The sequence below is a fragment of the Plectropomus leopardus genome, chromosome 1, assembly GCF_008729295.1.
Source record: "Plectropomus leopardus isolate mb chromosome 1, YSFRI_Pleo_2.0, whole genome shotgun sequence".
NCBI classification, from domain to species: Eukaryota; Metazoa; Chordata; class Actinopteri; order Perciformes; family Serranidae; genus Plectropomus; species Plectropomus leopardus.
The window spans coordinates 8318849-8331325 of NC_056463.1; the positions used below are offsets into that span (position 1 = coordinate 8318849).

General features: G+C 41.5%; 1 protein-coding gene across 3 annotated transcripts in view; it reads right to left on the bottom strand.

The window, feature by feature from the left end:
* The window catches only part of LOC121946717 (zinc finger protein 609-like), a 109123-nt gene that overhangs the window by 28254 nt on the left and 68392 nt on the right, over positions 1-12477 (bottom strand). For all 3 annotated transcript variants that reach the window (XM_042491447.1, XM_042491455.1, XM_042491438.1), the window contains exon 3: positions 7476-7701. In XM_042491447.1, coding sequence (XP_042347381.1) covers positions 7476-7701 — 226 coding nt within the window. The remainder of the gene's footprint in view (positions 1-7475; positions 7702-12477) is intronic.

Sequence of the window (12477 nt, forward strand, 5' to 3'; positions counted from 1 at the left end):
AAGTCTTTAAAAACATAGAAACAGGAGCTGTAGAAAGCAGAACTGTTTGCTGCGTTCATTTGACTTGTACGAAAGAAAATGGCGAGAACAAGACGTCAGTGGGGCCGTAAAATGTGTCGCAGAGTCTGAGAACTCTTGACTTTTTAGTTGCATTTTCAAATAAGCACCCCATAACCTTTCAAAATGTTAATGTAACTATCAGTTTCCTTTTTCTTTTGATGCCATTTCATGGCATGTTTGTCGATACATGATGTAACGTTACCGTGGAAGTCTACAAAGAACGAGTTAGAGCCGCTGCTCAGTGAGGCAGAGAAAGACCGTGGTGATAAAAAGCGTGCTGCAGATCAGCATATTCTTACATCTAACTCGGTGAATTCGGGGTTGATTTCAACCAACCCAGAGTTGGTGTCTGTTGGAACAGTCAACTCACTAACAAGATGACTAACAAGACTAACTGAGACGGTATTGGTGAGTTTTAATTTGCTTCTGCTCCTAATTTGTTTACACAGAGATCGCACTATATAGCTGCTACAAAGTCCCGTCTTTATGCTGACGTAGCATTGCTACACATCAAACAATGGCAGCATCATGCCACTACAGTGTTTGATTTTAGATAGCATGCCGGCATCCCAGAAGCAAAAACGGCTAGACAGGCATAATAATTAATACAACAAAGTGGGCCTCTAGTGTAACATATAACATATGCGTCAGCAGCACTTTAACTATAACAATGGCATAACATGACAATAACAATCAATACCATCCTTGTTATATGGCTGTTAGGAGCTCCTGTACCACATTGTTTTCACATTTTCCACCACTGTCGTTCTGTGTGTTAGCTGCTGACGGCTAGTTGCTTTTTAAATCACCCGTGGTGACAAATAACATGTCGCCAGAACGTGACACCCATTCCACCCATGGTCCCATCAATTTGGCGCTGTTACTACCTCTGATGCTGGTTTAAGGGCGAGCCAACTCTCTCCCCCATGCCATGATTGTACCTTCTTTAAAGAGTCACAAGGCAGAATAACTGCACAATATTCCTGCTTTCGACAGGCAGTGTCTAAGACATTCAGGCTAACATTGTAGTCTTATTTAGGTAAAATAGGGAAACTTGGATAAGTGTACGGCTGTATTTTTCTCTGAAATAAGGAAAATAAAGGTAAAAATAGGCGGAATATTTCCTTTCCTTGTGTGAGTTTATTTTGTTTATTCATTAACATTATATGTGTACAAAAGTAGTTAACTCTCAGCTCAAACACAGGGTATTGCAAAAAAAAAACTACTACTACTACTACTACTACTACTACTAATAATAATAATAAAACATATTATTTATACTGCACTTTACATTTGGAACTACAAGAAGGAAGCATTAGCATAAAAAAGACAAAAACAACCTACATAAAAGCATATTTAAAGTCATAAAAAAATCAGCATAAAAGCAGATAAAAGTAAAAGTACTCCCAATGAGTTACTATGCTTAGTACATAATGTTGTCAGGTACATCCAACAATTCTCAATTCCTGCACACAAAAGATGCTTTTTTATGCTTTGCAGTACTCCACTGATTGTTGGGTCGTTATTTCAAATCTCAACTCAGTAAATTCATGACTTGCTACAACAGTTGGAATGGCAAAGTTACATAAAAGATATATAAAAATAGCCGTCGCTCTGAACATCCTACTATGTGGATTTGAATGACAATGTCCATTCTACTCTAATTCTATTTCTATGTGTAAAACACAGGAGTGTTATTTTTTCCCCCCTGGAAATTGTCCTCTTCCACTCTTCCACAGTGAACACTGATGCGGGTAAAGACTGGCTGGGTAGGTTGGAAAGTAAACACGGCTAAGGAACTGGCAAAAGAAAGTGTGGGCTGGAGAAAGAAAGAGGCGTATCACATTTGTTCTTTTCTTTTCAGAGTGTCCTCTACTGTTAACAGAGGTTCGTGATTGATTTCTCACTCCATCTTCTTCTTGCTCATTGGCCTGGCAGAGGGCTACAGGCTTCCCGAGAATGCTCACTCTTATTTCAAGGACAGTTTCTATAGCGAGTTCACAGAGAGCAGCCACCGCTCGCCTTTGTAAAAACATTTCAATGAGGCCACTGACAGGTGGTCTTCAAAAGAGCAAGGAAGCATAGCTGGCAAGTGAGCTACAGAGCCAAGTGCTCCTTTCATACAATATTCCCCTTCTCGAGTCCCTGACAGGGCTGGAGAAATGGAGCAAAAAAACCCCTAACACATCTCTCAAATGTTTATACAGGAATATCCGTTTCACACTGACCTCTCTTCTATTCAGACGCCAAGCTGCTTTTAACTCCTGCTCTAAAGCCAGTGCTCGCAATGTTACAATGATGTAATGTGTGTTGCATAAATAATCAATGAGACAAACATTTATCACAAACAGCCTGTATTATTTATCTATTAGGGAGCTTAAGAAGCTGTGGGACGTGCTCGGGGAATAGCCTGCTGTGTACTGGAGGGTCGGGGTGTGTGTAGGGGGGGAGCACTGGCATGGAGCTGCAGTGTTTGGCCAAAGGGGCCCCCTCTGTGTTCCCTCTGCCCCGGAGCAGGAGCCAAGGCGTTCTGGGCTGCGATTCAAGAGCAATAAACTTCTCCAGCATTTTAGAGATGACATTTGGAGGTATCAGCATGCTAAGCCTGGGAGGGGTTGGCCCATCGCTCTGCCGACGCGACCCTGGGAGCTGCCACTGCCTCGTCTGCGCTGAGGGGATTTGTGTCAGTGCCGGGCCTTAAAATACCACAGCTCTAACCCCCCCGCCTGTCCTCCTGTCTACACTTCACTCGCCCCCAGACTGACTGAATGACACAAACTCACTTTCCTGCACCTCATATTATCCATTATCCATACATATATTCCAGAGTTCACACACATTTTTGCTATAAATTTCCATGACTTTGTGGCAAATTTCAAAGACCACACATGCTCTGAAACAACTGATAATCCGTACCGGTTCTTTTTACTTACTGTGTAATAGCTTTTCTAAATATATATATAATTTAAAAATAAATACTGAATTCAGGACAGGATTAGAATTGAATATTTAAATATAACTTAGGGACTGTTCGTTATCTATGGGGGAGAGGATGGTGCAAAGAGGGGGAGGCAAGTCAAATATTTTTTTTAAGCACTGGAGAGGGACATGCAACTATAATTGGCTATATTTTGTATTTATTTTACTGCACTTATTTAAAGACAAAGGAAAAAAAATGGCAGCATTTTTTCCCCCTACAAAATTTTTGGTGATATTTAAAGAAACATGCCTTCCAAACCTGTGGGCCTGAAGGGTTTGAAAGGCATGTTTCCTTTAAAAAAAAAACAAAAAAAAAACAAAACAAAAATGACAATTTATCTTAGCCAGAAATTGTAAAAAACAGAAATTCAAACAAACGGACTGTCCTTGAACACATCATGAGTTATTACACATGTTTGTAAAACAAATGTTCAGGGTATATTTAGTTTTCCAACAATTTCTCAGGCCAAGAAATTATATTCCATGAATTTTCCATTTTTTTTTATGACTGTAGGTGTCCTGATATTCCCCTACACAGCACTAAACACATCAAATTGAGAGTTATTTTTAAGCGTTATAAGCTATTTTGTCCACCCATTATTCGGCTGCTCCATCTGTGCCCAAATTACACAGGATGAAAAATTCATTTGGCCTCATCAGACAAGATTCTTGTCAGCTTTGACCGAAGGTGCAGCTCCTGTGATCGCATTTTGTTAGGTGTCGCTTGCTTCCTCCTCATCTGTTTCTTTCTTTGGCACTCTGTGAGCCAGGTTGAGGCACAGACAATTACTGGGAGCCTGTTGTTCATTTACTCCCACAAGGCCGAAAGGCGGAGGTGATGAAGCAGCTGTTGGTTGGCATGCTAAATGAAAGCGCGCGCACACACAGTGCATGCCTAAACAGCTCTGTATGAGACTTGTCATGCAGAGAAGTGGGGGACTGCTCAACTTCACTGCTAATCAGGATGCCTCTGCTATGTCTTTGGGGCCTCTGTTTGTTGCTCTTCCCTGGTACTCTGCCTGGATTTGCTTGATTTCCTCATTTGGTTCTCATTTGCTCAGTTGCACCACAATGAGAGAAGTCTGCTTTCATAGGTCTCTGAGGGAAAGGCCGCAGAATGGCAGTGCAGTTTGAAGTAAGCAGCATCTGGGTCTCTTTCATTTTAAAACTAGCCAGTGGGTTGTTAGCGGCTTGTACCATTAAAATGATGTAAAAGAAATACACATCTTTGTGTGGTTTAATGTAGTGTGCAAAATGTAATACAATGGAGGCTATTGAGAAACGCCTTTTTGGAAACTCAGTAGAGATTGAATCTTATATTTTAAGAGCACCGACTACACTGATGGCTGTTTATAGCAGATAAAACTGTCAACTGGTTTTGTGCTTCAGGAACAGCACACATCAGCTGCAACAGATTTCTCTAAAGAACACAAAACTATCACAGATTTTGCTGAAATCAGGTTGAAGGCAAGATAGATTTGAGACTTTAAAAGACTTTTAATTCATTTAAGGGCTAATTATTAGGGCTGTTCTAAATACCAGTTTTTGGGCATTGAAGCTTTGGTAATTAATATCCACAATTTATCAAAGCTTTGATGAGGGGATGGCGTGCATGGGAGGTAAATAAGAGACAAAGACAGCAGTTGATGCGCCTGAAAAAATGTGACAATTAGCCACTTTGTTAGCATTCAGATTGCACATTAGCTGTAATAGCTAGAAAAAAATATACTGAACAAGCTGTTACTTACAGTTCTCAGGTCATTTGCCAAGCTTGTTATAGATTTGTGACATTCCTATTCCTGACATTTTTGACTTTTTGCTAGCATATCTGTAAGGCTGTCACATGTAGTCAAACTGTGCCGTTCCAGCAGTGCTGCACTGCTGGTGACTTTGGAGGCACAAAACTATCACAAAGTTCAAATGTCCTTGTCTGAGAATGACTAAAAATAATTAATGCTGATGCATAATGAATAATGTTGGATGAGTACCTGCTGATTTATGGGCGATTTGACATTGATTACCACTCCAACTATTGAAGCTTTGAAGCATTTTAGTCAGGCCTACTAATTTCACAACCAATAAAGAAGTAAAACAAATATGAACAGACACCAGTTACGGGAAGTCAGGGAATATTTTTGCCCAAATGATAATTGTAACATAAAGCTTGACATTTTTAACTGCACAGCGGAGAAGAGAGTAGAATTAAACTACCAGCATACCAACAAACTTCCATTTGTTGGCATGTGGGAAATGTCTTAGTTCTCATTATGAATTTGAAAAACTTTTTGCATGATGTACAACAAACTACACTGTTGTTGTTTCAGTATAAGTCATGCAGCAAAATCCTGGTTGAATGGTTGAATTTGCACTTCCTCATGTCCTCGGGGGTACATTGACAGCGAGCTAGCAGACAGTGGATCCTCTGCTCAGAGCATTTCGGCCGGAAACAACATATCACTGTTGGTTCCACTATCCAGATCTGCATGGCGTTAATGCGAGAGACATCCGGCAAATTTTTTAAAAACAGATCTTGACAATTACTTTGAGATTTTTCAGAGAGACATCCGAGAAAAACAATTCATAAAATCCTACTTAACATAACTTGGCCTTTTTTAAAAAGTTATGAAAGATTGATTCATGATGTTTAATGCAAATTGAAGCCTTATTTTTAGATCAATGAATTCAATGCCTTTAAGAGTCTTTAAATATCTGCAGGAACTCTGCAAAAGAAACAAGCTGTGGTGTCCTCAAGCAAAAAAGGCACATGGGAACATTGTGTGCATAGCAACGCGGAAAAACATAACAGACAACTAAGAGGCCACTTCATAGTAGCAAGTCTCAAATCTATCTCTTCATCCTTTATCACATGATTTTCCACCCAGACTGCGTCTACCTGATAGAGGTTCATCTGAGATAAAAAAAAAAAAAAAAAACAGGCTTCAAAGAGAGGGAGGCATCTGGAAACCCTACTCGTCTCAACAGCTCTGATGGCCATAACAACCTGTGCTCTACACCTGCAGAGTGCCCCCCTCCTTTACCTTTTTTTTTTCTTCAACACATACCTCCTCTACATCCCCTCTCCACTTTTAAAACCACTCAAAAGCTCCCACCAGCCTCCACCCACTGCGCCAGATAGAGTAGAATCAGAAGAAAACGCAGCCCCATCAGGCCAAACCACTACCTCTTACAGCCAAAATAGCAGTTTTGAGAGAGTGAGTGCAGGCAGAGGACAGACTTGGACGGGAGAGAAGGGAAGGGGGCAGGGCGAGGGGGAGGGTCAATCACTCTGTGGGAGGCAGAGAATGAGGGAGCACAAACATAGTACTGGTGTTGGCTCTGAGCCATGTTTGTGTCACTAACAGAAGTAGCCTTGTCTGTCTCACCCCCCCTGCACCCTGCCCCAACCCCCCGCCTTGCACTCGCTCTCTCCCAGTTTGCTTGGAAACAGAGTCAAGGGGTGACTGGCTGGATGCTTGGTAACAGAGAAAAGGGTTGCAATAGAGAGGAGAACAGGGGTGAATCTGACACAGCCCAGGGCTGGAGCAAAAATCAAAAAAAGGGGAGAGAGAGGGGGGAAAAAAGCCACTCAATAGCGGGGACTGTGCTTTGGGAATGTTGATGAGGCAGGGACCTTTTTCTGTTCGAACCAACAAGCAGCACTGTGGATGTGTGGGCGATTTGTACTCAGCATGCCCGCAGAGCGACTGAGCGCGAGCTGCTTTGAAGATTAGGTGTTTGCATTATTTCACATGCACGGAAGAAAAAGAGGGCAGTTTTTCAGACCCGGCGGAACCTGATAGTGCTAGCGATACATCTTAAAATTAAATAAGCTGAATGCAGTTTCGATCAAAGGGAGGAAAACTGAGAGCGTCTTAGATTTCACTCGGACTGCACTGCGGGAGAGGAGCCAACTCTATTCCCAAATGGCAGCCTCGCCAAAAAAATAAAAAGTGCTTTGTGTTATGAGGCATGTTGTTGTTGAGAGCAGATATCTCTGTGCAACAAACTCCTGTCTGCATACTCCCCAGCAAAAAAACAAATCAAGGCCACCTAAGAACTGCCTGCCAACTACTATTCTTGTTGGCAATACTGTGCAGCATGTGGGCTGTTAAAGTGCGCATTAGTACCACCATCACCTCCTGAGGCAGTCAGGGCAGATCCAATTACATTTTAGCAGGCAAAGTATGTACAATAATGACAGCAAGATGATTATTTTTTAAACGACAGAGGCTTCACTAAATCCTTGAAAAACCAATACTCCGTAATGATGTCTTTTTGCAACCACACTGGCACAAAACAAACCAGTTTATTTTCCGTTACGCCAAAATCCAGGACTCATTTGTTTCACAGAGAATCCAGAATCAATTGGAATGAAATTGTGCAATTCCCACAGATTCCCACCCCGACTAAACGGCATGTTAAACCACTCCACTTACCGTCTTCAGTTTCCTGCCACACAATGCCTTCGAGATTGACACTTGTACCGGGCTCGCAGGGCCCCAAGCACTCAGGTTCGGTAGCCAGGGCCACATCGGATGTGTTGACGGCCACCGAGCGTGTGCGCACCATTATCTGCTCACACGGCGAGGAAATCTCACTGTTGCCTACTGTGGCCAGGAGGTGGAGGGGCGGAGGAGCTGGCGTGGAGACAGGAGATTCCATCTGTGAAGACACAAGTGGGGGGTTGAGAGAGAGACACATGAGACACTTCAGAACCACTGTACAAACACATACAGAGCAGATGTGAAGATACAGCCGATAGATGCCACAATAACAAAGATCTGAGCACGTGGAAGTCCTCCTGGCGTGCCAGTGGCCCCTGAGAGCAATCTCAATCAGTGGAAGAGTAATGCAGCACTCATGCCTCGTTTCCACTGCATGGTTTGACTCAGCTTAACTCACTTTTGCCACCAGATCCTTTTTTCAATTTTGTTTTCGACGGCAGATAGTCAGCAGGGTTTCCCACGCATTTATACATTGCCATGATTAAAACATCTGCTGTCATGTATTGATTTTATATTTTTGGAGCTAGATTGTTTATTAAGAGTGCTATTGAAATATAGTTTAGTTATTCATTGCACCTTTCAGAGCAGCAAAACATAAGGCACAATGAAAGTGAAATTTAACCATGCCATTTGTCAGAAAATATGATACTGATACACTTTGGAAGAAATTGAAAAAAGAGAAAGAAAAAAAAGATGTTGATAATTATTTATCACACCTGTGAATACTGTTGTATGCACTGCACAAAAAAGCACAACAAAAGTTTAATGTTTAATGCAAGAATCGTTGCCATGTAAACAGCCCCTAAATCAAACCAACTGTGTGATGTTAACTATTTAGTTATTATTGACTGTAAATGAAATTAACCTGTATAGGTAACAAACTAATGAGCTTAAACAGTGTGACTTGGGTCAATATGCCCATGTGGTGCTGTTATTTTTTTACCCTACCCAATTTTACCCCCTCTTGCCTAAACCTAACCAATCCGACCAATCAAGTCAACCAGTGCTAGCCAACCAGCCAATCAGCATCCTGGGCAAAAAACACATAGTGTCCTGGGTTGTATAAGTGATGGTTCTAGGGGCGATTCTTTCATATCAATCAGTGGTCTGCACTTTTTGTTGCCACCTTCTCGTATCGGTTCAAGGTGGAAAGAAACTAAGTTTCATCCACAACTTTTGCTGATGGAGAGCCAAAAAAGAGCGAGTCATAGTGAGTAGAGCTGAGCTGTACTATGCAGTGGAAATGCGGCATTAGAGTTGTAATATACTTCTATGTCTTTCCTCAGCCTTAGAGGTGATTAGCAGACAGGGAAGGCAGGCAGGGACATGTGAACCGCTTTGACTGCCTTTGTGGAAGGACAGAATTAGTTATGCAGGATTGGTCAAACAATCCCTCCCCCAGCTTTCCTCCCTCGCACACAGCCGGAGCGAGATCCGTGACACCAAATCATCTCACAGACTGATCACTCATTAATTCCCTCAATTAAAGAGCTAGTTGTGGTAAGGGAGTGGGCTGCTGAGGGTCAGTAATTGATTCCACCTGTTCTGACACACTGTGACAGCGATGAAGAGACAGTGGGCCTACATGGAAAACGAAAATGAAAAGGGCAGGAAGGGAGGGGGGCGAGGAGAGCATCTGAGGGGAAGCGAGCAAGAGACAACTGGAGGTAGAAAAGTGTGTAGGCGGAAAAGAAGACTAATGGTGATTTAAGGACCGCAGTGACACCGGGCTTAGTGCTCTTCATTCAAGGCAGTCGACATAAAAGCGCTCCAAATCATTAGCACTGAACTGCAGCAGGAATGCAATGCTGCAGCCAACACCACACATTTATTAATTGGGCATAAACCACTCAGTGCTCGGGAATACGCTGCCAATGCTGGATCCAATTAGACTTAGAAGACAAAATAACAATTGACACATTGGATCATAAGCCTGTACACCCTTTACATAATTGTTTTAATCTACTTACTGTTCCAAACTGAGCATGATGCTGAGAACTGCAGCTAATAATCACAGGATATATCCAAGTTACTGCTTAATTTCGATCAATCTAGAGATGGAAATGTTGGCCTGTCGGTCAGTGGTTTTTCCAATCAAGGCGACGTAGGCGTGTTATGCGAGCAATCATGGAAAGGCAAGCCCCTTATATGTGGGAGCAGCCACGTGTAGGATTTCTGGGAGATGATAGTGCACGATTTCATGGAGCAATTGTAGATTCAAAACTTTTGGATGCTCTGCTTAAATTTTGAAGAGTTATGCGAAGCAATAACACCTCTTGTAGCGCCTGCTGCATCATGCGTGGGGGAGCCAGTTCCTACCGACGAGCGCATAGCCATAGAATCATGTGACCTATAAAAGCCAAACAAAGTGTTTCCACTGCAGATTTCAAATAGGACTTTTTTAAATTGCATGAAATATCAACTCTTGCGAGTATAAAAACCTTTTTGTGATAAATGGGAGTTTTTTTTCTTAAATTGGCATGATTCCATTAGGCATATTTTATATTCTCTACTTCAATCTGCGCAATCTGCGCCAGTAGGCGGGTTGTAGGAGGAGAGACCTGCGTGGAAGTGCTGAATTTACAGCTCACAACAACTTAAGACATATTCTCTGGCTTTTTCTTGATATCTAGTGTCAGCAAACATTGTTATTGGACATTTTGATCTGTCCTTAGCCAGTTAGCTTGTTGTTGAATAACTCAGCAACTCAGGGATGGTCTAGTGCAATGTGTGCTACATTTAGACTAGACTTAGATGTATATTTTTTCTACTTTTTGTTGGACATTCATCCAGTGTGGGGATTCATCATGACTGCAGTCTTGCTGGACAGAATCACACAGAGGTCTATCAAAGGCTAACTATAAAAATCTACCAAATAAAAGAATGAAATACGCCAGGAAGACTGACAAGATTAGCATTTAAATCTTACTTTTTCATACTGTGGTGTCTCCATTTATTTTGTGAACTATTAGAACATGATTCTAAATAAATTGTGCTCAAGGTGAACAATAGCTTTTGATTAATTTGATTACTTGAAATTAATCAAAGCTGCTGTGATTGATGATGATACATAAAACTAATTATTTAATAGCAATACCACCATGATTTATGCTTTGAGGCATTTCAGATCAATCACTGAATGAGGAATCTGAATCCATGATGAAGTGAGTGCTTTGAAAACCAAACATTAGTCCCTGATGAAATTTAATATTAGCTCAAGACCTGTCATCACAGAAGCTTCATATTTCATGGTTTACAAAAATGAGCGTGGATAGCCCATTTCTCCCTGTGCTCAGAGAAGAGCAAATTAATGTGTTCAGAGAGCGACAGAGAGTGAGGCCTAACGACATCGTAATCACAGAGTGTCAGTCGCTGATGCATGATGTGGCCAAGCTGCACGGCCGGCTGAGTGAATGAGACAGGACAGGTAATCACCCGAGCTGTCACCACACACTGTGCCTGGGCCGTATGGAGACACAGAGAGCCGCAGACAGGACCACACAATGAACCCCCCTTCAGACTGACAGCTAACGGAGGAAAGGTGCAAACAGGTTCATACAGAGCCTCCTCTAAATTGACTCGGCTCCTCAAAATGATTGCGTCGACATTTTGGGAATTGACATTTTGGGGATATTTGTGACCTAGGTTAGGCGACTTAATAATGGACTGAAAATAACTTTGCCTTAAATTCCCCCTGCAGACACGTTTTAAAGCGTGTGCTCTGCTATGATTAATATTTAGTTTAACATGATTTTCCCACATAAAAAAAACTCTTAAAAGGGGCTGGAGGCACATCCACTCTTTCTCCCTCATGAAATTCTGGATCTAGCCTTCACCCCAGCCACCACCGCTGCTTGTGCTAGGTTTTGCTTTTGCTTTCGACCTTCTCAAGTGCTGACACAGTGCTAAACAAAGCATGCAGCACAGGTCTGCCACTAAATCTAGGTAGACCACTGAAAGAGCAGTATGAATCAGGATGGCGACCATTAAAGGACACACCGGACACATTAGGAAAGATGAGGAGTCTGTTATGTTCCAAAAAGCAGACATACCAGAATGTTAAGTGTAGTTAGCATCTTTAACTTGTTTCTGATGTTTGTTAGCTTTTTAGCTTGTAACTGGCAGTGGCTGGCGTAGCATTAACCCTTTAAAACATGAGCGCATTGGCTTGATTTCTTTCAAAAACGTGTAAAGAAATCATCAACTTAACAGGAAATGGCCCAAAATTGAGCAAGAAATTAATTAAAAGTTACAAGTAACTACCTCAACATAAAACAATAAACAAACAAACAAAAAAAAGTAAAGTAAAACCAAACACGTAAATGATAATATAATTATAATGACAAATATAGTTTTCTGGACATGTTTCACTAATTTAAAAAACATATATAATCTAATAATAACCCCATGCTTATTGTCAGGTCATTTCTTTGTCACCTTTTACCATTTCTTTCTGGAATTTATGGGACATTTCCTGCCAAGTTGGTCATTCCGTTTTTCTCCATGTTTTCGATCAAAATTTAGCAATCGTCTCATGTTTGACAGGTTCAAAGGTGTACATGAAAGGCGTCTGAACACAGCAAGAAAGCTGATGTCGATCCAAGTGTTAAAGGGTTTATGATTGTGAAACATACAACAATATACAGATACAGTGTCTTATATACCAGAAGTCTAACTAAGTAACAGACATGTTAAAGATATTCTGCCTGGCTGAGATTTAAGTGTAATAAATCCACTCTGTGCTGAAGGTTTTAGGTTTCTTTGCTGGTGTTGTGATGAAGTCTGTTCTCCTATTGAATAGTGTTACATAACAGAGAAAAGTGATTGGCTTTCGAATTTATGATGTACCAAATCTAGCCAGCCCTGCGTACGCTTGAATCTCAGATTTTGGGGAAATGCACAGACAGTAGAGGAATGTGAAAACACCTCTCTG